The 26,996-nt window shown below is 45.7% G+C and overlaps 1 protein-coding gene across 1 annotated transcript in view; it reads left to right on the top strand.

Moving 5' to 3' along the window:
- The window catches only part of TAOK3 (TAO kinase 3), a 44,123-nt gene that overhangs the window by 10,010 nt on the left and 7,117 nt on the right, over positions 1-26,996 (top strand). Inside the window, exons 9-16 of the mRNA XM_036392891.2 lie at positions 1,730-1,823; positions 3,166-3,247; positions 5,786-5,953; positions 8,675-8,881; positions 16,576-16,710; positions 24,933-25,169; positions 25,925-26,053; positions 26,762-26,965. Coding sequence (XP_036248784.1) covers positions 1,730-1,823; positions 3,166-3,247; positions 5,786-5,953; positions 8,675-8,881; positions 16,576-16,710; positions 24,933-25,169; positions 25,925-26,053; positions 26,762-26,965 — 1,256 coding nt within the window. The remainder of the gene's footprint in view (positions 1-1,729; positions 1,824-3,165; positions 3,248-5,785; positions 5,954-8,674; positions 8,882-16,575; positions 16,711-24,932; positions 25,170-25,924; positions 26,054-26,761; positions 26,966-26,996) is intronic.

Raw genomic sequence — 26,996 nt, 5'->3', positions numbered from 1 at the left:
ATCTTTTTCTGCTGGCAAATCACTGATGCACTGTGCTTCCATGTTAGTCTGGTGTGCTCAGTTATTCCCTGGAGAGCCAGAGCATTTTGTTCTTGAGTGAGAGGAAGCCATGGTTTGTCATCTGTGTTTTCCAAGCTGCACTCTGAGAAAGTTGTCCGAGCTGTTGTGCCAAGGGAACTGGTGTCCTAAGGATGGTGTGTCAGAAGGGACCTGCATTTAATTTGCAATTCTTCTTACTTCCCTGCTCTCTGAAACAAAAGTCTTCAGCCTCAGCTGAAAAGTTTGTGCCATGAATCATCGTGGACAGGTTCTTTATGGGAAGAGAAGAAAAGGGTTTGCACTTCAGAGGGCAAATGATGCACATCCACAGAGCCTGGAGCAGAGGTGGATGTGATGGCAGGTACACAGAGCAGGCTCTAAGTGTGTGTTTCAAGTTTGAATATTGACACTGCATGTGCTGAGTAGATTATTTTCAAAAATCAGTCTTGATATGGATTCTATTTAACAGCAGTACACCAATAACTTATTGTGTGGGTGAGTTCACTGACAATGTCATTGGTGAATGTTTAATCAGCAGAAATGTGTGAGATAACAAAGAGGGGGATGTGCAGAAGTGCTGTCTCCAGAATTGAGATGGTGTAGATAACCAGTAACTAACATGGCTGTATTTCATGTGCCAGCATGCTGACACAGTCTGTATTTTGACATAAAGAATGCCAGAATTACAAGTTTTAGGCTTCTATTGTTGTGCATGACCAATGATTTTTGTTTGTGTGGAGTTCAGGTGTTTCACAGCCTCCCAAGGAGTAAATCACAGCAGCAGGAGAGACTCTGCAACCCTCTGTAGACACAGTCTTGGTACCAGCATTTCTGTGGAGCTTTGGACTCAGGAACCCTAAAGATGATGGATTTGCTTTCCTTAAAAATACCCTTTTGAGAAGCATGAAACTTTTTTAAACTTCAAACTTTGAATGGTTCCCTGTGTGTACCTGAGCTCAGGCAGCAGAGGGGGGAGATCTAAGCAGCACTTGGCTTTCTTTGAATGCTGATGTCTTAATTCCTGGTGTAGCTGAAGTGAGTAGTGATTAAGGAAAAGCAGATGTGGCAAAGGCTCTGGCCTGAAAGAACTGAGAAATCCTGGCACCACTGACCCTGGGGAGAACCAGCCTCCCCGAGAACTGAGAGTTCTGCCCTCCTGAGAGGCCAGGGGCTGCTGGCCAGGGGCCCTCTGGGGGCAAGGACTGGGAAGGATTTCAGTGAGAGGGAGTTCATGGCACGTCTGGCAGGTGAATTGGGTAACCTGCCCCCCTTGCAGTGACACTTTTTCCTGTAATCCACATGTTCCAGCAGTGCATCCAACATCTGTGGGGACTGACACAGCATGTCCTGACCCTGAACTGTGCCTGAGATTAGTTTTACTCAGTTTCAGCTGGTTTTGCCACAGCAGATCAGGTGTGAGATGTTGCAGTTAAAGTAAAATTTACTGCAAACTCTTCCTTATAATTTGTATCCTGCTCTCTTTGGATTTTGTCATCTCTTTCCAAGTGAACAGCAGCTTTCCTTGAGTGGGTGTCCTGGTCTAACTTGGAATATTAAAATAATTGGCCTAAGTGTGATGAGAACAGCACTGGGTATTGATTTAGCAGCGATACCCTGCTCATACTTCCACACATTTCTCCTTTCTTTCCAGACAGCTTTATCACACCTTTCTGTTCTTTTCTCTTTCCAGCTGAAAGGAAGCCTCCACTTTTCAACATGAATGCAATGAGTGCCTTATATCACATAGCCCAGAACGATTCCCCTAGGTTACAATCAAATGAATGGTAAGAGAACCATTAACAGCTGATTTTTGTTGTTTATTTCCCTGAAAATGCCCTGTGACACTGCACAGTTCAGGCCTGACAATGAACATGTTTGCTGCAGTGCACTGATTTGTGTATGCTTGCTCAATTCTGACCTTCTGTCACTCTGGCTGTTCTACAATCTGAAAGTGTGGAGGTGTTAATCCTGAGGTGTAGCTGCTGTAGGAATTAAAATACTCTCAGATGTGTTAAACCAGCCATGGCTGAGCATCAGCAAAGTTTCCAGCTCCCAAAGATCTCTTGGCAGAAGAGTTGTTAGCATTGCTGTGCAGCTGAAATGTGGAGAAAGGGAGGAAAATGTGGAGGTAATTGGATATTTTTGTCAGTGGAGGACTCCAGAAGCCCTGAGAGCTCTATGGCCAGTGAATGCTCCCTGTGCTCCAGGCTTGTTCCAGAATCTGAGCTTGGATACAAGAACACTTGGTTATTCTGTGGGAGCAAAGCTTGCCCTGTTTCCTGTACCCAGGATTGGGAATGTTGCTGTTGGATGATGCTTGGCAGAATCTGCACAAGGCTTGAAACAAAAGCTCCTGCTGAGCTGTGGAGTTCCCTCATTTCTCTGCTGGCCATTTGAGCAGCAAAACTATTTAATTGCGGATCATTGTATCAAGACCACTCCAGTTTCCTGATTTCATCCTCTCTGTTTTGCCCATTTTTCAGGGTTCCAGGGGCTTGCTCTGCTGCCTGCAGTGTGGTTCCCACGTTCTGTGCAGGATTTGCAGTGCAGAGCAGAGGCAGCTGTGGATAAACAGTTCTGGACTGCAAGCCCTTGTTTACGGTGCCCTGTTTGCTCTCTTGGAGTCACCAAGGTGCCTTTTGTGCTCCTTTTGAGTCCAGTGGCACCAGAAAAATCAGTTTCCTTCTTTCCAGCTGGGATAAAACCTCAAATAAAGCCTCAAGTGTTGAACTGAGCATTGAGGCAGGGTTCCCTGTGTAACCTCCCAGAGATCAGTGAGTGCATTTCTGGAGTTCCCAATAATTCCACTGTCCTTTGTTTTTAAGCAGTTGAAGTAAAATCAGAAATAGTGACTGGTACGTGTAGTTCTCACTTGGTTTTCAGTTTGTGCTTGGGGATAGTTGTGTGTCCATGTTGTTTCAACAGCCTTTAATTGGGAAAGAATTGATGAGATCAACTTGGAATTTGGAAAAACCCAGTTACTTTCTCTGCCTTAGAACTTAAGAACAAATCAGTCAACTTCCTTTTGCTTCTCACTGATAAGTTTGAATATATTCCAGATCCTGAGCTTCTTTTTTAATTTATATTTTTAAAATTTTATTTTATTTTATTTTTTGATTTTTGCAGGTCAGACTCCTTTAGGGGATTTGTTGATTACTGCTTACAGAAAATACCTCAGGAAAGGCCATCATCAACAGATTTGTTACGGGTAATTTATCAAATCTTTTCCAGAAATCTGGGGGGAAATCTGTTTGTCTACCAAAATAATTATAAAGATGGTGAACAAGTATTTGCCCTTACAAAAATCCACTCTTTGATTTTTTTTGTTTTCTTTTTCCCTCCATTCATGCATCACACTTAGCAATTAAAAATAGCTTTGAGGGGATAGGCCAAGGCTGACTTCCTCCCCTAATCAAACCACCAGACCCAAAAGTTGTTTAAATCCTTTTAATGGTTTCTATACTGAACCCAATTAATTAAACTCATTTTGGAAATAACTGGATCACTTTGGAAGGAGTTTTTACAGGTCCCTGATTGCTGAGAGCCTGTAGGAGGGGGACCTGGAGTGATGTGTGCAGAGTTTGCCAAGGGTTTGTCAGTGAATCATGAATCAGTTCCAGTTTCAGTCATTTGGTTTCAGTTTACCTGGGAAATAGAGGAACTGTTTACAGCTCCAAGGGCTTTGCTTTTGGGAAATTCAGGAGCAGCCTTCCATTAGAAGGTAGGGGGATGTGAAATCCTGTCCAGCCCCTTTTCCATCAGGCTTTTCTTTTAAGTATTGTCTCTCTTTAAAGTTGATTATTAGCCCTGCTCTCCCTCTGGCTGCCAATGACCTCTCCAGGTAAATGATGAAGGAGCTGTTTGTGCTCCCTTTGGCACCTGGTGTATTTTTTTATTTCCTGTTGTACATCTGTGCTGTGGTAAATAATCAATGTTTTGTTCCCTGATTCTACTTGTAGCACCCTGACCAGCTAATAGGTTTATGTTGTGAGTTTTGGAATGATTCATTCCTGGGGATTGGCAGCCTTGCTGCTCTCTAGGAACAGGCTGAGTTCATTGAAGGATGTAATTTCAGGAATACCTTAGATTGGAGTCTCTACAAACAATTAAAGCTGAGATCTGAGTGTGAAATCCTGTCTATTCCATATTTTATATTTATATTTTATTTATATTTGTGTCTGCCCTATGCTTATCACATGGTGACATTTTAATATTTGAGTGCTCACATAGAATGGATTTAGGTTCAGGATCATGGTTCCAAATGCTTTGCTGCTTTCTAAAAATGATCTACAATGAGATAAAAATGGGTTCCTTTTTTCCCTCATCATAAATAAGCTGCAGATTGTTACTGTTCACAGAGAAATAAATGGTGGTTATCTGCACTGAGGAGCAGAAATGATTCATTTTGTTTCTGTGTGAAATGATGTTAAGAACTTTTAGCTCTGATTCAAAAATAAACACCATCACTACAAGCAAAATTGGGTACTGAAATGACTGGCTGTCCCCAGTAGCAAAACTCAAATGCACAGCAGTTTGAATTCAATTAAAAACGAGAAATCAGCTTGTGGCGTGATGCTTTCCTTGTTTATTTACAAATCATTAAAAGATGATTAGCTCATCCTTTCAGCCCTTTTTTTGAAGGCTCCTGTTTTAGGGTGGCTGGGGCTCCATGTGCTGCTCACTCCAGCTCCAGGGATGAGTTCTCACTCCTGAGTGAGCCCACAGGAGAGCTGGGAGGCTGAGCAGGCAGAGCTGCCCCTCCTGAGAATTTCCTTGCAGGTGGGTCCAGCTGTTGAGGCTCCAACAAAAGCCCCTTGTGGATTTGCAATGTGCAGCAGAGAACAACTCATTTTCACCTTTTTTTTTTCCATTGCCAGTTTTTCTGTTTTCACCATTTTTCTGTTTTTTTCTACAAGCATGCAGAGGATGTTTGTGCCCTAAAGCCATCCCTCTTGGGAGCTACTAAGCAGCACACCCAGCTGTAGGGATCCCATAAAAGCATTGGCAAGTGTTCACTCAGGTTGTCTCCTTTAGCCAAGGTTAAATGGGAAAGCTGGAGACTTTTACATCCACTGCCAGCTGTACAGTTCAGGAGAATGTGTCTGATAAATCAGAGAAGAGGCTTTAATCATGTTCCTAAATACCTTTAAGGAATTTATTAAGTCTGCTCTTAAAACCTGTGCAGGAGTTGTCAAGAGCCTGATTTGATTTCAGCTCTGGCTACAAAAGTTTTAGGTATAGATAAACTATGTGGTCTCCTTGCTGGTTTTATGTGTGAATTGGAATAATGGATACAGGATAAATCTTTGCAGGTTGATTCTTGTTTCTTCTGGATGCATTTTGTTCATTCCTGTGCCTCCAAGTTTTGAAGTGTCACCTTGTGTGTTTTGAGTGAACCCACTCAGGAAGGCACAAATCATCTGTGCAGCCTGGAGAGCTCAGAAAACCTGACCCTAGCAGGAGCTCAGTGTGTGTGGAGCCTTTCAGAAAGGCTATTACCAGTTACTGAATATGAACAGATAAATTGCAAGGACAGGAAGTGTCACTTCAGGGGTCTGAGAAGTCCCCCACTGTCCCAGATGAACCCCAGAGTCTTCAGTGAAGTGTTCTGTCTCCTTTAACAAGTCCCCCCCTGGTCCCATTGAACCCCAGAGCTCACCCCAGTGAGATTTCTGTCTCCTTTAACAAGACCCCACTGTCCCAGCTGGACCCCAGAGTGACCCCAGTTCTGTCTCCTTTTCCCTAGCACGATTTTGTCCGCCGGGAGAGGCCACCCAGGGTGCTCCTAGACCTGATCCAGAGGACCAAGGATGCAGTGAGGGAGCTGGACAACCTGCAGTACCGGAAAATGAAGAAAATCCTCTTCCAGGAGACCCGGAATGGCCCCCTGAACGAGTCCCAGGAGGAGGAGGAGGTACTGGGAATGGTTTGTCACCCCATTCACACTGTTACCTGTCATTCCAGGGCCAGGGAGGTGTTCCTGTCCTTAGGGTGGCAGAACAAGCACAGCCTAGGTGAGGAATGTTGTTGGAATCTCATCTGGATCAGAAGAGGATAATGAGTGAAAGTCCTTGCTCAGTGTTAAAGCTGCCAATTACTGTACATGTGGAACTTTGGATTTTTTTCCAGTGCTGCCCATTCTTCTGGAAGCTGTAGGGAAGAAACTCATTCTGAGGGAGCTTCTCTGTGAGAAGTGGCTCCCAGCCTGTGTGGAGGAGGGTCTTTGACAGCCCAAGCTTTTCTTTCTCATCTGCACAGTCAAAACAACTCCATTAATGTTAATATTTTTTCAATTACCATAACTTTACTGTAAAGTAATTGGCCTCTCATGAGCTGAAAAGCAAATCACTGAATTAGTAGGACTTATTTTTTTTAAATTCTTTAATGTTAAGGAAGAAAAAGTTTAAAGACCTAAAATGCAGCTTCAGTTTAAATCTTGTAATAAACAAGCCACTTAATCAGTGTATGATAATTGATCCTAACTGTGGCTGAGAGAAGGAAACCAGTCATTTTTCAATTGATGAGCTTAGATGGAAATTAATGTCACTTGGTGCAGGCACCATGCATAAATAAATCCATGACTGCTTCTCAATGAAAAACACTGACAGACAAATTGATGTCTGTGTTCCTTTGCCCCAGTGGAGTGAGGCAATAACACACAGTGAGGTGCCCAAGCTCAGAGGATCCTCAGGAGCTTGGGTTTGAGGTTTGTGGTTGTCAAATGCTCCTTGAAAGCTAAACTGATGGAAGAAATGGGCATGTGGGTCTCAGGTGGAGCTGCAGGAGGAGGGTGAAGATGTCCCCAGGGAGCAAGAACAGCAACTGCTGTGACTGAAGGTCCCCTCCAGCTTCCAGACCTGGAGCATAGCTGGGGACTGGGGAATTGTCAGATTTGTGCGCTGAAACCTCCCAGTTTCTCTGCCCACAAGTGCCAAGCTGTGGGCAGAGTGCCAGGGAATGATTTCCCATTTGGCTGTTGAGCACTTGCAGCTCTGCAGGAAACACTGGTGGTGTTTGGCTCCAAGGTGTGTCTCTGTTCCTCCTGTCCCCACTCCTGAAGAGAGCAAGGAGAAGAGCTGTCCCTGCAGGGAGGGCAGGGATGCAGCTGACAGACACTCTGCATGTGCACAGCATGCTCTGCACTGACCCCTGAGCCCTGTCCCAGCACAGGAGGTGTCACTGCTCATGTGTGTGTGTGTGTCACTAACTGGGCAGGGAGAGCAGATCCAGCACGTGCTGCAGTTCCTGCTGAGCTGGGGACACAACCTGCCCCACTGGAATGCCACCAGGCACTTCCTTCTTCTACCTTGGGCTTTCTAAGTTGGAAGATGAGCCTTAAAAATATTTAACATGCAAAATGTTACTAATGCTTTCCTCAGAACCCTCCCAAGAAGGTGAAAGTTGAAGTCAGGTTGCATATGCAATCTCATCTCTGTCCTTCCTGCATAAACATTCATTAATGACACAGCCTCAGATCCTTCATTATGTGATTTCTTCTGCAACTCTACATAAGCATCCTGAAAATATTTTCATTCCCCTGTGTTCTCTGTAAAATAGTATTATTCTGGATTTTAAGTGCTCTCACACAGGCTCTGAATGATCTGCTGATTGCTTAGAAAATAATCACACAATCAAAGGCAAATCTGTCAAGTCTCAATTTTATCTTCCTGTCGGTCTCCAACAAAATGAGTTCCCTGTTAATTGATTTGTAATGGAATTCTCCCTAAGCTCCCTTCAGAGGCCAGGGCAAACTGGATGCAGCAGCAGGCTGCTCATTTTCGTGAGTCAAGGCTGCTTCACCCCAGGAGCTGAAGGATGTTCAGAGTTCTGTCCTCACTGTGAGCTCCTTACGAGCCTCTTTGTTGCCACTAGTTCATTACAAAGGACTCCATAAATTCTCTCAATCAGTCCAGATTAAGTGCATACTCTGGCATTACTGTGCTTCTGTGGGTATGGAAGAAGAAAAAAGGCTGATAACTCCTGATATTTGGCTGTAAAATCAAAAATACCTCTTACATGAGGAATCTTTATGTATATCCAAGTTTTTACCCCTATAATAATGCAGGCTCATCTGAGTCAGCTGCTAAGATTCTTCACTCACCTTTACCTTGGCTGTAAACACAAGGTTCAAGGGGTTTTTAGCTTGATAAAATGGAATTGCTGACTGCTTGGGACATGGAGGTTAAAACCTCTACACCATGTAAAATAGATAAAATAATAAATAGATTCATTGTCTTATATATTTCCTGATTCAGGAAATGTGTTATAGCAGATCCTGACTTGAAGCATTGTTTTAATTCAAACTTGGAGAATTTCTCTTAATTATGAGGCTCCTTGAGTATTCCTGGATGTCTCCTATCAAGCCAAGAGCCATGCCCAGACTTAAGGCTATGTGGAAAAAAAACTGGCTTGAAACCTGATGTGATCAGATTGCAGGGGAAAGGCAGGAGCTGCCTGCCTGATATGGAGCATTCCAGAACCCAGACAGCCCTTTGAGATGTGCAGTTGGCAAAATAATGCCCAAAGACCCTTGAAGCCTGCAGAGTCACCTTTAAAACAAACTCTGGGCATTGCAGACACGTGCTGGGCAGGTGATCTCCTGCAGGATCTGTAACTGATGCCCCTTGTTTTATAGGACAGTGAGCATGGATCAAACCTGAGTAGGAAGATGGACAGTCTGGGCAGCAACCATTCCATCCCCAGCATGTCTGTGAGCACAGGCAGCCAGAGCAGCAGTGTGAGCAGCATGCAGGAGGTCCTGGATGAGAGCAGCCCTGAGCTGGTCATGATGCATAGTGACGAGAGCACCATTAATTCCACCTCCTCCGTTGTTCACAAGAAGGTACGTGTGCCCTGCTGCTCTGTGCTGAGAGCAGGAGCTGCTGCTGGCCTTGCCAGAGTCAACTTCTGTGGGGTTTTTGTCTTTAAAAGCATCTAAAGAACCTCTGCCCATGAAAAGAGGTTGCTACTCAAGGAGCTGTCAGTGCCTAGGCAGGGTCACCCAGGCTCCCTGCATGCCCAGCCCTGCATGTGCACCTCTTCCACTGCTTGGGACATCCTTGGGAATGCCTGTGCTGTGCTCTGTGTTGGTCCTGGCAGCCAAGCTAACCCTCTGCCAGGCACAGTGTGTGATTCAAACCTGCCTGCACTTGGATTTCCCTTGTGAGGAGTGGAAGAGTGCAGAGCTTTGGACCCTTCCCACGAGCTACGTTCGGAGTCGAGTCCCACTCGATGCTTTCCTGCTGCTTTGCTGCATGCTGTGATCTGATGCCTTTCCTTTTCCTAGGGCTGGATCTCGAGCTGAGGTTGTCTAGCTGTAAGCCAGCATCTCATCTCCACTGTTTGTATGACTAAAATAGTTTTGGCTTGGCCTTGGCAGTGTCATTTGCTAGTGGGCAGCAAAATGTAGGTTGGTTGTGTTGGTTTCATTTGCAAGGAACTTCAAAGTGTACATGTGCTTTTTGCCAGAGGAGCTAAAACATTGCAGCAGCATGAAAAGTATGAATTTCTTGTTTGTAAGGTTACAGTAAGGCTTGGTTGTAACTAACTAAATATTTGTAAGCAGTTTTTCCTCCTGAAGTGCAGGGTTTGTGATGTTGAGTATTAAGAACTATTGAAACATTTTGTCTTCAACAAAACATGGTCTTACATATTTAAAGATACTGGCAGAGAAGTTGCAAAGGTTTTAGGGGTTTGCTTCTTTCCTAAAGACTCTTGACAGCATCTTTAGGGAAGATTGTTTATTCAGAAAGGTGAAATTAAGGTGTTAGTACCAAATGCCAGCCCGTGGAACTGTCCTGAATGAAGAGCAGCACCACTGATGGATATTCTGGGTGGTTATGATTGAAGCTCTCTCTTTGTGTAGGCTTTCAAAACGGGTGTTAACTTTTAATTTCATGTTGTTAAATTGCCATATTTACTTGTGCATTAAAATGGAAGTTTGAGGGACTGATTTACACAGAATTCATAGGTTATAATCACTGCTCAGAGTTGTTATATTTGATAAAAACAAAACATGAGCTGCTCCCACCAGACACAAATGGCATTTGTGAAAGGAGTGGAGTTCCTGCTTGTTTTAAGACTATTATTGTGTTTTATAATGGTTGTGTGACACTTATAAAGTACAAATACAGCATTTCTGATGCTGTAAATTCAGTCCTCCTAGACTTGTGTGTAGGATGCACAAACAGAACACCACATGGAATTTTTTACCTGGTTTGAAAAAACCCAGGGTGTCTTGCAGACTTGTAACTGAAGTATTATAAAAGAAATCCCCTCTAGATCACTGAACACAGGTGTTTTAGGGTAATTTTGGGAGCAGAAAGCCCAGGTCTGCACTGATGGTCTTCACAAAACAGTTAATGATTGGCTAGGACTGCTGATCCTTGGAGTAGATTCCTTCTCCATTGGAAAATGTTCCCTTCTGCTGTAAGTCATTCATAAAGCAGATTTGGACTCTGCATAGCAGGACATATTCGAGTCTGCAAATATGTTGCTTTAATTTAGTACACTATTTTTTTATTCTTTGTTACTTTGGGGAATGCAATTTTAAATGGAAAACTGCTTCATATGTGTACTAATGCATGTGAAGAGACTAAAACTGCAGATTGACATTTCAGGGGTGTTTATATTCACATACATCCCACTGTGTTTTCAAGGTAAAGTGCCTTGTTCTGCCAAGATTTCAGTTTGTCTTCGTGCTTTAAGTGCATTTCTGGAAACTGGGATGAAGCTGAGTTTTGGGTATCACTCTGGAGCCCCTCACAAACACAACGGGAAGAGCCTGGGGTTCAAGTTTAAATTAAGCTCTTGTTTTGCATTTAATCACCCTTTAAAGTCTAAAAAGAAAATACTGCTGAGCATATGCAGCATTTTGTGGGTACAAGGTCACATATGAGATGGTTTTGACATGGGTGAAGTCAAAAGTGTTGTATAAAATTGTGTCATTCCACAACTGTGCTAATGAACAACCTCCAGATTGTGGAGGGGGTCCAAGAAGGCAAAATGGTTTGGAGTGTTGATATTTTCTATGGCTCAGAGCTCTAAAAAGTCAGAGCCCCTCTGGTGTTTGGGGCCACAGCCCCAGAACGGCACGTGCAGGTAAAAGTAGGCGGGAGGAGTCTGTGGTGTGTGAGATGCAGTTCTCAGTCCTCAGTGCTCTCCTGGTGTGGAGAGCCAGGCTGGGCTGGCCTGGAGGAAACCAGGAGCTCCTATCAGATAATTCTGTTTAATATTTGAGAATGATTTTGACCTGGCAATGTCCCAGCCAAATCCCCCCCTTTGTTTGGATCATCCCTGAGTGCTGCTTGGCTGGGAGCAGCCTCAGGCACCTGAGGAGCACCCCTGGCATCTGTCCTGTGACCCACCCTGAGGCAGAGGCTTAGGGAAGAGGCTGATGGAGTAAAAGCACTTGTAAACAACTCATTCTCTTTCTTTTTTTTAACAGCTGCTAGTTGGCTGTAACTTCCAAAAATGTTTTGTGGTCACAGGGTAAGTGAAATGACCTGTTCTGATCTGGTTAATTGTCACTGGCTATGCTAGTTGATGGCAGCCAAGGTGCTTTGGGGTTTGCTGCACTTGGGATGAATCCTCTGTGGAAAAAAAACCCTCGCACAGCACAGCAGAGGTCCATGGTTTTTAAACTTTTACTTAAAACAAAAGTGACTCACACCTGTTAGGCTGGAAGAAAAATCTCCAAAATATTGAAAACAATAACAGGCCATAATTAAATGTGCAGTTTTTTGTGTTATTTAGTTTATAGATGTGTCCTGATGTCCTGGGAGGAAAAAAAATGGTAATCAGTGGTAATCAGGTGAGCTACTCAGGCAGGGAGCCCATGCTTGGGATCAAACCCTGCTCCCTCAGGAGGACACCTTAATCACCAGCATATTCTTTTCAGGAAATTCAGATCTCTGGCTTGGATGAGGAAGTTGTCCTTGCCCTTCTGCAGGTTGGTGAGCTCCTCATGTACATCTCAGTATGTCCAGTGTAAGAACTCTCTTCTGAATACATTAAGTAACTCTGCTACTCCACGCAAGGGGCATCTTGCCTATGGATACACATTGTCACATCCATCTCCCTTCAGGAGTTTTCAGCTGCACAGGTTGGGAGCTGAAGAGTAAGTGATGGCTCTGATACAAACCCAATCGTACCTGAGAGCCCCAAAAAATGACAAAATGGGGCAGGGAGTAAAACTTCAAATACACTGTGCTTCGAAGACACATAACCCAGATTTTAAAATCAGATAAATATCAGTTAATTCATCTTAAAAATGAGGATAAAGATTTTTGCCTCCCAGAGTAAGACAATAAAGTGAGTGTAGGCATCAGCTGGTGCATCAGAGATGTTTTGTCACTGTTTTGTTCAGCACTGTGGGCACAGGTGGCTTCCCAGAAATATTATTTCATTGTCCTCAATGAATTTATTGTTATTTTATTTCTGCAAAACTATAATAATATGATGTTGTAATCTTTAATCTAACAAAAAGCCAGTACAATATTGGTTTTTTTCAACTGCAGGTACTCAGCTGTTGCTGTTTCTTGCTTCAATCTTAAAATCATCGGTGCTTTCTGAAACTTGGGCAGTAAAATGTCAGGGAAAACTTGTGATTAAGATCTGGTTTATAACAAAAAGATGGAAAAGAGGATCTTTGTAGTTGATCATCACAAATTCTCACCCAATCTCTGCAATAATAAAGTATATTTACAATAACTGCTGCAACTTGAGTGACTTCCCAGATGCTGTAAATTAACCTGTGCACATCTCCTGTTGCTGCTCCAATTAATTTCAGCATTTGTGAGGAATTTTGTGCATGGAGAGAGCTTAAACCTCCCTGTTGATTATCAAGGCACTTAAAGCAGTGTATTAAGACAAATGGTGTCACATTGCTGTTTTCCTTGCTCTTTAAATTCCTAGAAAGCACAAAGGGATTTGCTGCAATTCCATGGAAGTCTTTAGTGTGGCTTGGAAATTGCCTTTCCTATTTGTCTAGGAGACTGGCAGCAGTTAATGAGTCCTCCTGTGTTTCTGGAAGTTTTATTTGGTGTGCATAGCAAAAAACCCAGTGGGAAAGGGAGTTGGAGAAGGGGGAGGTGTCCCAGCTTTGGGCTGGGCAGAATTTGGATGGCAAAGGCCTTTTTTCAGTGAGGAGAAGGATGAAAAGCCAGCGTGTGGTAGAACTGGGATGGGACTCAGAGCAAAACCCACTCTGTGTTGGATTTTGAGCTCGTGGCTTGACACCAAGTCATTGTGAGGTGCTCAGACAGTTCACAGGAGCAGCCATTCAGATCCAGCTGGGAGCACCACTGGAAGCTCCACCAGCTCCTGTCAGATAATTCTGCTTAATATTTGAGAATGGTTTTGTCCTGGCAATGTCCCAGCCAAATCCCCCCTCTGTTTGGATCAACCTGAAAACTGTTTATGTGCATGATACAGTCAGAAGAACAAATGATTCCTTGAGTAGGAAGTTGAAGATTCTGGATTGTTGGCCCTGAAGAAAAGGATTTTAATGAGTTATGAGCTGAGCATGCCTAAAGTTGCATCCTTAAGGTAAATATTGCAAGAAAACCACAGAAAACAGGTGGGAAATGAAGTGTATATAGAAGATACTTTACTTTAAAAACAAACCAGGGTTTGAAATGCAGATTTGGGGCTGAGGTACCCTGACCCAAACTTGATGAGTTTCTGGGATGCCCTCAGTCAGATTTTCTTTCTTGGGTGCCATGAGCCGAGGTGCCAATTTTGTGTCTTTGTTTCCCATGCGTCTGAAGCTAAAAGTTGGAAACAAAATTTCCTTATCTGTGCCAACAGTTGCAACTGCAGTGTCTCTTATCAAGTTTTTGGGAGAAGAAGAATTTAGTTTTAAAATAAAAGTAGCAAAATCCCATTTTTCTAGGTTTGTGGGGAGATGTTTGTCATCGGTCACCTCATCTGAGGAAGGCTGATGGAGATGTGCCTACTCAGAGATTTATTTCTCTTACCAGATGAGTTTTTTGTCCCCTTGAAATTGGTCCTTTGGCTTGCTCAGTTGCAAAGGAATTTTCCCATTCCTTGCCCAGCTGAGTTTGAAATGCAGAATGTGGTTAATTCACATTCCTGAAGGGCAATTTAATTCTGCTCTGAGCTTCTCATGTGCACTGAGGTAACCAGAGATCCCATAAAACAAGGCCAGGGTGACACTCTGCCCTCTAAAAATCCACCTCTTAGATAACAAAAAGTAAATCACAGATTCATTTTCCAGTAGAAAAAGCAATTACAACTTAAACTTGTTATTTTAGGTGGTGTTTTGGAGCATTCTGGAAAGTCTGAATGCCCATTTAAAATGTTGGGGGGGGGGGGGTTTCAGTGATTTGCAGCTTCTCTGGATATTTGCCATGCCAACATAATGGAGAGAAGGAAGATGATGCAGGGATTGGGGTATTGCTTAGCAGGCTTTGGGAACCCTGTGCACTCCCAGGTGCTGCTGCAGGCTCTGTGTGTGACCAGGGGTGACATTTGTCCTGTCCCCAGCTTCATTTCATGGCTGGAGCACAGCACTGGTGGCTCCTGGTGTTTCCTCAGTGGTTCAGGTGGGTGAGTTTGGGGAAGATCTTCACTACAGGGTTTGGGATCCCTCTGGTGAGGCTGAGAGTCAGAATAAAGTGAGAGATGCTGTTGGACTTTAAATGTTTAATCAGGATCTTCTGGCGATGGCTGTTCTAGAGCCTCACATGTGCCTTTCTCAGGAATGTGGGCAAGTCCAAGAGCTCTGCCTGTCACACCAACATGCACAAGTTGGAAATCTGAGATCAGCCCAATTTTCAGTGATTTCTCTTGTGATCTCACTGCCTTTCCTGTCAGACAGTGCCACAAATGCCCACTATAAGGATGTCCAGTATAAAATAAAACTGCAACTTTTATGACTCTCCATATCTACGTGGAGGACTCTTCTTTTTAGTTGTTTTGGCACATTCTGTGTGCCTTGTGTGGGTGTAGAGGAGCTGGTGCAGGCTTGGCTCTGTGGTGGCCTTGGGTACTGAGCAAAGGCAAGGGAAAGGTGAGCATGGACTGGGAGTGCTCAAAGGAAGGATAAGGAAAGGTTTTGGGGTAAAAACACTGTTAATCAATGTGGTGTTCATCTCCTAATATCAGCATTTCTGCACCTAATTGGCTTTTGCTTGAACTCAGAGTCCTGTTGAAAAGGGCTGAGTGTGTGTGGGTGTGGGTGAGAAGCAGCTGGAAATGGAGGCCAGCAGAGGGGAAAACCAGGTCTCTGTGGGGTGGGAAAGGAGCATGGGGATGACAGCAGTGTCCTGATGGACACACCATTCCATGGATTCTTCCTGTGGGGCTCTCTGACCTTCCTGGTGTCTGCTGCACCATGGCAGGGTGGCAAAGCTGCTCCTGCTCATGGAGGCAGCTCTTCCCTGCAAGGGCTTTCTGGGCACTGGCAGCCTTTATTTTGCACCCCAAAGAACTGAAACTTGATTTAATTCAGGAAGAGAATCTCAGTCTTCCTGAGAGGATTTAGGAGCTGGAGGTTGAGGATGGAGTCATGACACTGGGATGCCAGTGTGGCCAGGCAGGAGCGGGGTGTGCAGGGTGTCCAGAGGCTACTCCATCCCCAGGGTGCAGCCTGCAGCTGTGCTGACTGTTGGCAGTCACCATTCCCATTGGGAAAACCGTGGTGATGTGGATTTTTTGCTGGCATTTCTGAGGAGGGTTTCTCCTGGAGCTTTGTTCCACTCCCAAATTTGCCCGTGCCATTTGGGAAGGGCACAGCCTCTCCTGGCAGAGCCTTGCCAGGGAGCAGAGGGGAAGCTGCACTAGGAACCATTCCTGCTAAAACCTGGGAGCTGTTGCTTTAAAAAGAAAAAAAAAAAAAAAAATCCTTTGTGGGCTGTGGAGAGAAAGTGCTAGAACTGTGCAGGATCATGACTGGAAAGCAGGATCCCTGAGTGGTCACGGAGGCTTTCCTGGTGCTCTCCAGCCTGCCGTGGATTTAGCCAGGATGCTCGTCCCCCACAGCAGATAGCAAACGAGGGACAAAGAAACCCTATCGAGGACACGGCGCTGGGCAAAGGGAATGAGGCAGGATGTTGCTGTGGTGTTAAAAGGGAACAGGATCTCCGTGCCTAGACATGGGAATCACGTTTTCACCGGGATCGCTGGCTTGCAGTGCTTGAACCCGACCTTCCCGAGGACTCCGATCGCCCTGCTCTGCTTCCTGCTCCCGCCTCGCTTTTTTCTGGCACATATGTAATACTGGAGGTTTAAAAAAAAAAAAAAAAAAAAAAAGAAGGAGATTTAAAAAAAAAAAAAAAAGGCAGCCCGATCCAGGGATTCGGAGGCATCCTGCTCGCGATCAGCTGACGCGCCGAGCCGAGCTGCAATGTGTTGCTTATTCATTTTGTACGGTGGGAGCTGCCGGGGCTAAGCAGAGAGCTGAACTATGCCTCTCCTACAGCCGCGCTTGTGCAGACAGAGGGGTGAGAGAGAGGCAGCCGCCGCGGGAAGAGCACAGCCGGACTTTCTCCTTGTTTTTATCCATTTCTGCAGGATCATGTATTTATAAGGGATGAGGTGGGCCACAGGGATCGCAGGCCTGAGGTGCGGCCTACCCAGTCAGTGCAGAATCAGGCCCTCCACTACCGGAACCGAGAGCGCTTTGCCACAATCAAATCAGCATCTTTGGTAAGAGCCCCCATCCCACCCCACCCCATCCCACCCCACCCCGCTCCCCAGCCCCTCGCTGCCATCCCTCCGTGCTGTTGGTGCTGTTGGCATAGCAACTGGATATTGCACTGAAAGAGATTTTACCTCTGTGTGTGTGTGAGATGTAAATGTGAAATATGTTTAATTTCTCGGTGCATTTCCAGTGTGAGATAGCCCACCTTCCTGGGTGAAGTTAATATCATCTTCATTTCCCACCCCACCCCTCCATTTCCCACCTGTCCCTTTTGTTAATATATTTATCTGCATGTGCATTAAGAGTGTGTGAGGGGTGTGAGAGCTGCTGGAACGCCGTGGAGATGCAGATGCAGATGGGTTTGGGAACAATAAGATCGCTGCTGCCCGCCCTGAGCTGCTGCCTGGTGGTTTTTTTTTTTATTTTTTTTATTTCATTCATTCATTTATTTCAAGCAACTGTACCGTGACTGCATTTTCCAGCCTGATCCTTTGGAAGGATTGCTGGGCTGCGATAAGGGGAAGAGAGAGAGAGAGGGTTTACAGCGGACTGTGGGCTTACAAAGGGGAGGGGGATGGGATGAATCCATCAAGATTTGTACTATTGCAAATGTGATTGCTGTGGAATGCCTTTGTAGTAGGGAAAGGGGTGTGTGCCGGAAGAGTTAGTTGTGTGCCGCCTCCCCCACCCCGCATCCACCCGGGCTGGGAGCAGCCTTTTCCAGGGACAGCAGTGAAAAATGGCCCTTCACAGGGAAAACCAATGTCCTGCTCAATATTTCAGCCCGCTGGTATTAGAGGTCAGATGGACGGGGAGCGTTAGAAAGTGCCCACGGTTTGGCCATGGCACTCGCTCAGTGCTATGACATCATCCTGGACCAACCCCGAAATGACACCAGCGAGCCCTCCCCTTCCCGCTCCCTCCTACCTCCACCATGGGGGTTCTCCTTCCAGACCACCATTTCTGCATCCCCAGAATCGCTTCCCACTCCTTCTTGCATGCACAGGGCACGGGGTGTGCCTCTGTGTGTGTGTGTGACCACAGCTGAAGCTGGTGACTGGAGGCAAGCAGCAGTGCCAGCAGCCCAAATTTTTTTCTGTGTGATTGTTGCTGCTGCTGTTAAAATCTAGAATGATGCTGTGGCATTCAGGATTCTGTCCAGATGCTTCCTGAGAGCATCTGAATCCCATCTTTTGCAGGTGTATTTCTGGGTGCCCATACCCTGAGTGCCCCCCAGGCTGGTGTCCCCTGCTCCCCCCAGTTTAAAGTGACCTAGAAATGTGTGTGTTAGAGGACTTCATGCAGCACACCTGACAGGGGCAGGATCCCTGCTCTCCTGGAGACCCTCTGCCCTGGGAATTTTTCCTTTTTGTGTGTGTGTGTTCACCCAGTGTAGTGCCAGCTCTTCTACTGCCTGCACTGAGCAGATAAAAGTGGGACCCAGTTAGGTTGGCTGGAGGGCAGAAATAATGAATGACTCATGTGTCATACTCCAGACATACAATTTCATTGATAAATTGATATGTGTGATGAATATATTCATGTTCTTTTACTCCCTGTGCAAAGCTGCTGCACCTTGTGGCCTGCCTTCAGCAGCAGAGCCCACAACTCCTGTCTTCCCTGGAAATGTCACCCCTGGGCTGCTTGGGTGGCTTGAAGGGATTGCATGGCCAGGCCCCTTTGGGAGCCAATGAAAATATGGGCTGTGAGGGATTCCCAGGTCCCTGAGCTCTGAGGAAGACATCTGATATCCCAAGGTCACTCCTAAATCCCATGGCAGCCTCCTGTGGGGCTGGCATTGTGTCTGCCTTCATTCCTCACTCACTTGGATTTGCTGAATCTCTCTGCTTCAATGACCAAGTGATGATAAAGATAAAATTCTTTTTGGGTGGGGAAGATGGAAAGATTTTTGGAGAGCTTCTCTTTTTTGGGTGTTCTGTGGAACATGCTCTGTTATCCCCATCATACACACACATCTCTCCTTCCCAGTGTATAGGGAAGATCCCAACACACCAAGCTGGGCACTCCAGGAGGTGTTGGTGTGTCCTTGCTTCTGAGGTTGTGTGGTGGGGCAGAACTGACCCTGAGTTTGCCACAGAAATATTTCATGGTGCAAGCCCAGAAATTCAGGCTTTATTCATCTCTCTGTGTTAATTTACTCTTTCAATGGCAGCTGGAACAGATTTTTCATGTGTGAATGGGTGCCCAGGATCCCACAGGGGTTGACAACAAGCAAACCAGCAAGCTGTGATGGTTCCCATTCCTCAGCAGCTGGGAGCATCTTCCTGCACAGGAAGGTTGTGCAGCTGGGAGCATCAGGTGGCCTGTATTGCAGAGAATCAAAAATGGGAGTTCTGGCCCCAAATTCAATTATATGGGATGATATTTGGGTGTTAAAGCTTCCTTTCATGGGATTTGCTGAAATCCACCCCCCAACACTGAGACCAGGGCAGTGTTTTTAGAAGAAAAGCACCAAGTCTGGGGCTGTTCACTCCACAGCTGTTCCTCCTGGTGCAGTCCAGGACCTGGGGCCCTCAAGTCCTTGCTCTTCTCCCCATAGACCAGGATATTGCAGATGGAGGTAAGACTGGCATTCCTTAAAGTAATCCCAAGTTCAAGTTGGATCTCTTTCCAAAAACAAGCTGAAGCAGTTCAGGGAGTGCAGAGGTCACAGAGGAACTTGTGTTAGACAGCTGAGCACTCCAGGTGACCCAGTGGTTTGGAGAGTGATTCCCTTGCCCTGGTACTCTGCAAAAGCATCATGTGAATATGAGGGAAACTGGACAGATCTCCAGAGAAAATAGTCAAATGAACTCTCCACAAAGAAACAGGCTGTGCATATCCCCTTTTGAGTCTTGCAGTAGTGCTTTAATATTGCTCAGATTAAAGAAAATCGTGAAAATCAGCAAATGTGAGTAAGAAAGATGAAGGAGCTTAACTTGGGTCATAATTCAATCAGCAATTTTAGTAGTCATTTTTTCCTGGACCACTCTTCTCTTTAATCAGTTTTGTGTGGTAGCAGTAACCATCACTTACCTGGAACAGTGCTGGAAAATACCCTGCATATTTCTGCTGTTGGAGTAAAAGTTGCCATCTGAAATGGCAGAGACCAGGCACCTACATCTCCATATTATTTCTCAGATTATCAGTGATGCATAAATTAAAAGTTACAACCAGGAATCTCTTGAAGCTCAGCAAGCTGTTGTTTGAAAAGGAGGGCAGAGGTTCTGCATGTTGATGAGACTACACCTCTCAATGTTTTCAAGGGAAAGCTTTTTTTTTTTTAATCTCTTCAGAGATGCATTGATCTGCACTTCTGGGTGTCTTTCAAGCTTGACCCCTTAGGTCCCCCCTTCCCCGTGCATCTCCTCAACAGCTGCTTTTACAGTTTTCAAAGGCAATGATCAAGTAGTTAAAACCTCATAGAATCCCAGAGTGGAGTGGTTGGAAAGGATCTTAAAGCCCATCTCATTGCACCCTCTGCCATGGGCAAGGACACCTTCCACCATCCCAGGGTGCTCCAAGCCCTGTCCAGCCTGGTCCTGGACACTGCCAGGGATCCAGGGGCTTCTCTGGGCACCCTGTGCCAGGGCCTGCCACTCTCCCAGGGAAGGATTCCTCCCTCACATCTGTGACATCTCATTCCATAGAAGGATCAGACACTGAGGACTCTATCAAAGGCCTTGGTGTTCTCTTTGAAATCCAAATGCCAGCAAAAGAACAATGTGATCTCATCTGGGCCTGCAGAGCCAAGTGTCTGTGTCCATGGGAGCAGCATTCCCTGGATGTGGCCAGGGAAATGGCACCAGGGCTCCAGAGCCAGGCACCTTCACATGGAGCTGTCCCCTCTTCTGCTGGAGCATTGATGTTTTGTTCCACAGGGTTGAGTTTCTCCAATGGGCTCATCTGGCTGCTGCCTTTGTAGACCTTTCCTCTAAAATTTTGGACTTGTTCTTTCTCATCTCCTCTTGCTGTGAGAAGCAGCTGGCAGCGTTTTGCTCCGAGCTCTGCTTCCTCCAGCACAGAGGAGCTTGGAAATTCAGTTAGCTAGAGGTGAAAACTCCTGTCTTTTAGGAGAGGGTTCAGTATCTTGGATAAACAGTGTAGAACAAGGAACTCTAAACAGCTGTTGGTTTGGAGGAGAAGTTGTGAGCTCAACTTCCTTACGTAAAGCTAAAATCTTGGAGGGGTGAAAGAAAGTTTGGATTTTATGGCAAATGAACTGTCTGTGGGAGTAGGTTGGAAAAGACATCTCTGTTCTCAGTTCTGTGTATGCCAAAGATGCAGAGAGATAAGAAACTGAGAAAATGTCATACCTTAATGAAAGCTGTTCTGGTTCATACAGGTTTTTGGTTCTCCTGATGAGCTGATTGATTGTTGTGTGCTGCAGGGAGGTCTTCAGGAAGCTGCAGCTTTCTGGTGTGAAGGATCCTGACATTTCCTGGTTATATGGAGAACAAATTTTGTAGTTATCACCTTTTGCCTCATCATAATCTGAGGAGTTGTTAGTGGGCTTCTTCTTGAGGAGCAGCTCCAATCTCTGCTTGCTGTGACCAGGGACAGGACCCAGGGAACGGCTGGAGCTGTGTCAGAGGAGGTTGAGGCTGGAGATCAGGAAAGGTTCTTCCCCCAGAGGGTGCTGGGCACTGCCCAGGCTCCCCAGGGCATGGGCACAGCCCCGAGGCTGCCAGAGCTCCAGGAGCACTTGGACAATGCTCCCAGGGATGCCCAGGGTGGGATTGCTGGGGGGTCTGGGCAGGGCAGGGCTTGGACTCCATGATCCCTGTGGGGCCCTTCCCACTCAGGATATTCCAAATAGTACATGGAGTTCCAAGAGTCTTTGCCTAAGAACACCAGAAGGGTAATTACTGAAACATCCCCAAATTTTCTTGTTAAAATGGTTGCTGGAGCTGTTCATTCATTAGGGGTTTAATCTTTAAAACCATAATCCTGGATTCATTCATAGTCTGAAGGACTTCTCTGGCACTGACCTGGGCATGTTCAGTCACTAATGTTCATTTCTGCCACATTCTGCCACCCCTGAGGTCACCATGTGCAGACTTTGTCTTTGAAGACTGTCCTGAGGACTGTTGGGCTTGACTGGAGATTATGGTGATAAATGGAGTCTTTATCATGAGTTTACTGAACAGGGACACTAAATCCATGAGATGTCCACCAAGTCTGCTGATCTCCTCTCCCATCTTTGGGATGAGACACTGCTTTTGTTTTCTTCTGACTTTTTAATGTCTCATCTTCTGTTGTGACTGGAAGGCTTTATCAGCTAGGCTTGTAATTAGCAATTGCATCCTTTTGTTAGGGATAAATATCCTAGATTTCATGGGAAATCTTTCCAAGATGGAATTCTTGTCACGATAAAGCTGAGCAAAATTGGAAATGGGGTGCAGAAGAACAGGGAAAAAAACAAGGATAAAAGTTAATGAGTTTTGCTGTAAATAAAACAAGTGCACATTCTACATCTCATTAGAGATGAGACCAAAGGAGACTGGCAAAGTTGCTGGAGGATCCTTAGATCCATTTTTTCTTAGGCTCTTGCTGTTTGCTTTGTTCTGCCAACGTCTGGGAACGGAGTGTGCCGTGCAGAACATCCCATTGCTCACAAAAGGGCTGGGCCCCAAAAATAGCACATCCAGGAAGATCTGGTGCAGCTGGTGGCTCCCAGGTCTCCATTTCTCTTCAAGTGCCTGACCAAGGCTGTTCTCTCCCAGCTGGATGTCACTGAATGTTGTCAATGGCATGTGTGAAGTGTTGGTGGTCTGCCTGTCTTACCTGGCATCTGTCTCTTATCATTAACTTGGATTCTCAGAGAAATTTTCCTTACCTGGAAGCTTCTGGCAGAGATCTTATTCTTGCTGAGCTTGACTGAAATGTGCAAGTTCCTGTGAGCACTTCCCAGCTTCTTCCAAGTGTTGCTGTCCTTGGTACTCTTGGAAAAACCAAAAGCTTTTTGAGCTGTAGCAGAACACAGGGCTCACCCAGTGTTTGTGTTTCTGTGGTCATTCCTTCAATCCCACATACTCCTGGTGGCTGCCTTGGATCTGATTGTGTCTCAAGCATGTACAGGCTGCTCTGTTGCACCAGTGGCTGAGGTGTATTTAATCCAACCTGCTCTAGAATGACACTCTGAAATTTCTTGTAGGAAGGGAGTGGTTTGTCCATCACCAGCTGGTGGGTACTCAGCCTCACTGATCACCCTGAGTGTGACAGTGCTGTGCTCAGGCTGGTTCTTTGGTTCCTCTGCAATCTTTGGGAGGCTCTTCCTGAGTTCCTCTTCACCCTCCTCCCAAGTCTTGGGGGTCATTTGAACCTGAGACAGGTGGCACTTGCTGCCTGCCTTGGGTCACCTCAGTCAGGGTGTTCATCTCTTGATTTTGGAGCTCTGACTTGGCTTCCTGTCACCTCCCAGCCCTGGAGCCAGCAAGTGCACTGGGATGGCAGCTCCCTAAAGCAGCTGCTCTTCTGTTGAACCTGACCTTCCCATCTCTGTAGGTGTACCCCATCCTACATCTGAACTTCAAAAATCTCCACAAAACTGCCTTCAAATGACAGCAGCACCATAGCAGGGGCCAGTTTTTGGGCTGCTGTGGAGGAATCCATCAGGAAGGTTGCAGGAGGGACTCATGGTTCATAAAGCTTCACTGATCACCTTCAAAGGCCTGAGCTCTTCACACTTAAGTGGCAAAGCAAAGGTCCCCTTGCACAGAATCAGGGGCTGCAGTTCCACACACGTACCAAGTTTTTGATTCTCAGGTCATATAAATGATCAGCAAATCTTCATAAGTTCCTGAGACTGTCTTTAAAAAAATAAAAACCAGTCTTGGACACTTTTCTTCTTTTGAAATGGAAGCATCACCATTTGCATTTTCTTCTGAACATGTTTGGCACAGCCTGTTGGTGTTTTTTTTTCTTCCTTTCACATGGATACACTTGGGCATGGAAATGAATGTGGAACTTGTGAGTTTGTTTCAGCTGAGCAGGGTTTAAAATCTGCTTAGACCATCTGATCAATCTTGTTAAGAGCACACAGTTCCAGAACAGCGTTCCCTTGTTAGAAAACTTTCAATTCTGGGAAGGAATGAGCTCAGTCTGCCATCATCTTGAATTTTAAGGGGAAATTTTGAAGGAGGCTCCTCATAGCAGAAAATAGATGTTGAGAGATTGAATTGGCATGGGGGTGACTTGAGGAGGAAGGAAGGAATGAGAGTTTGGGGGGGGTTCTGGCTGTTTCTTGGGAGTCCGTGGATCTGAATAAGTTGAATCTGAATTAGGATCTGAGTCCTGCATCTGTATAAGGTGTCTGAAGAATGTTTTCTGTCAGCCACCTTTGTTTCCAGATCTCCTTCAGCATGTCCTGGAGTGATAATGATGCCTCAGGGTTTAGCTTTTATATTTTTCAGATTCTGTTCTGCTTTAGTGTCTAAGTCTAGGTTTCCTATTAGGGGATGGTGAGCTCTCTTCACAGAGCAGGAAGACACAAAAATTCCTTCTCTAGCTGGGGACCAAGGGCAGCAGATCCAGATCTCAGACCCAAGAGCATAAACAATGGGGACTGAAGAGAGAAAAACAAGGATGGGACTTCATGGGCTAAAGCTGTAATTGGACAATTAACTCAAATATGCAAATGGACCAGAACCTATAAAAGTGAGGGATCTTGTGAGTGATCATCCATTGTGTGGCCATTTTGGGTTGTGCTGCCCAAGGTGGATCTATTGAGGCCTCTTAATAAATCCCTACTTTGTTCTTTAGCTCTATCTAGTCTCTATTCTTGAGCTCCATCTAGTCTGTATTCTTGAGCTCCATCTAGTCTCTATTCTTGAGCTCCATCTAGTCTCTATTCTTGAGCTCCATCTAGTCTGTATTCTTGAGCTCCATCTAGTCTCTATTCTTGAGCTCCATCTAGTCTCTATTCTTGAGCTCCATCTAGTCTCTGCTCTGAAGGCAGCCTTCAGAAGGCATCAATAAGTAACCAGTTCCTTTATTTGTAATATGGCATTTTCAGCTGTGTTACTGAAAACACATAAAAGTCTCAGGAAAAGATGGGGGCTAAAAGTTAGGACAGAGAAACCTTGTGGCTTTGTGAAACCGAACAGCAACACCTCCAAAACCCATGGATTGCTGAGAGGAGCACAGCAGAGCAGGGCCTGGCTCCCAGTGAGCTTGTGTGGGAAGCAAGGCCATGGAGCACTGGCTGCCCTGTTCCTGCCCCCAGGTTACAAGACAGATCCATGAGCATGAGCAGGAGAACGAGCTGCGGGAACAGATGTCAGGATATAAGCGGATGCGGCGCCAGCACCAGAAGCAGCTGATCGCCCTGGAGAACAAGTTGAAGGCCGAGATGGACGAGCACCGCCTCAAGCTGCAGAAGGAGGTGGAGACACACGCCAACAACTCGTCCATTGAGCTGGAGAAGCTGGCCAAGAAGCAAGTGGCTGTGATGGAGAAGGAGGTGAGTGCTGGGAGGATCTGAGGACAGGAGAACCCAGGTGTCCAAGGGAGGTGCTGCTCAAATCCGTGGTCTGAGGTGCAGAACGAGAGGACAAGGTCTTAAACTGCCCCAAGGGCAATTTAGGTTGGATGTTAGGAAAAAGGTTTTTACACAAAGTACTGGAATGGTCTGCCAGGGGAGGTGGTGGAGTCACCATCCCTGGGTGTGTTTAGAAGAAGATTGGATGTGGCACTCAGTGCCATGGTTTAATTGAGGTTAGGCTGGGTGGAACTCAATCATCTCAAAGGTCTCTTCCAACCTGGGGATTCTGTGTGACCTTGTGCTCCCTCGAGCAGCCTCCAGTCACCTTCCTGGCTGATGGGCGCTCTGTTGGCATCCACCAGTGCCACAGCTGCATAAAAGGGGCTGTGGGGTCCTTGGTGGGAGCTTTGCCTCAGCTGAGGGGGTGACAAAGCTGTCACTCAGTCTAAAAATCAGCACGTTAATCCACATAATAAACTGGTGTGGTTGTGCCCTCTGGGGTGGCTTTGGTGGGGAGGTGAGAAGCACAAAGAAGCCCTCAGACTTATGTGAGCATTTTCTGTGTGAGCAGCTGTTCTGTGGCTGAGTGCTCATGGCTTTGTCTAGCACAGTCACCAGAATGACTGACCAAAAATCAAAAACCACAGCAATAATTTGTGCTGGATTCTGCACCTGCTCACTCACCTTTTTTTCTTTTCTTATTGTTATTTTTTTCCTCTCTCTGTACATTGCAGGCAAAGGCAGCTGCAGCAGATGAAAAGAAATTCCAGCAACAGATTTTGGCTCAGCAAAAGAAAGACCTGGCGACCTTTTTAGAAAGTCAGAAGAAACAATACAAGCTTTGCAAGGAAAAGATTAAAGAGGCAAGAAACCTTCATTTTCAGGGCTGAAGGGGTGTGGAATGAACACGAACCCTCTTGTTTTGATAAACCTGGGCCAGCCCAGGGGTTTAAGGGATACTGTCAGGCTTGGAAGCAAATTTTGGATTCTCAGCAAGTAAATTTTCAGGAGCTGGGAGCATCTGGCAGCATTTCCAGAACAATTTGTGAGGGTGGCTACAGGTGCCTTCACAATTTGCTGTAGAGCAGAATCTTTAAAGCCAAGGGTGATGAAGGAAAATGGGACTTCACAGAGAGTTCTTCTTCCCCTTTCTCCTCATCTGTTTTTTTTTATTTTCGAGTAATCAGAACAGCCATTCAATGTCCCTTGACTAAATGCCCTGTGATCACTTAGATAAATTAGGAAGAGAAATAACTTCATATGTACCAAAATGCATTATTTAAGAAGTGTCTTCACCATATTGCAAAAATAATTGGCTGTTAAGGTAAAGGTGAGAAAATTATTATCAAGGAGCTCTGTGGCCGTTTTTCCTCCTACTCTTGGTGTGGGTCCTGGTACAGCTGTAGGGGCAGCAGGGCTGAGCATGGCCAGGTGATAGGTCTGGTTCTGTTGGTTCTGTAGTGGGATTTTGGTGTCCTTTCGTGGCCTGAATGGCAGAGGAGGAGCCAGCAAGGTCCCCCATGGTCCTGTGTCACTGTGGTGCTGAGGCAAGCTTTGTTTTGACCCTGCAGGAAATGAATGAGGACCACAGCACACCCAAGAAAGAGAAGCAAGAAAGGATATCCAAACACAAAGAGAACCTGCAGCACACACAGGCTGAAGAGGAGGCCCAGCTTCTCAGCCAGCAGAGACTCTACTACGACAAAAACTGCCGATTCTTCAAGAGAAAAACGATGATCAAGAGGCACGAGATGGAGCAGCAGAACATTCGGGAAGTATGGCACTCCTCACTTCTCTCACAGCCTG

This window comes from Molothrus ater, chromosome 18 (genome assembly GCF_012460135.2).
Source record: "Molothrus ater isolate BHLD 08-10-18 breed brown headed cowbird chromosome 18, BPBGC_Mater_1.1, whole genome shotgun sequence".
Lineage (NCBI taxonomy): Eukaryota > Metazoa > Chordata > Aves > Passeriformes > Icteridae > Molothrus > Molothrus ater.
This window is presented reverse-complemented; position numbering and strand designations above follow the sequence as displayed.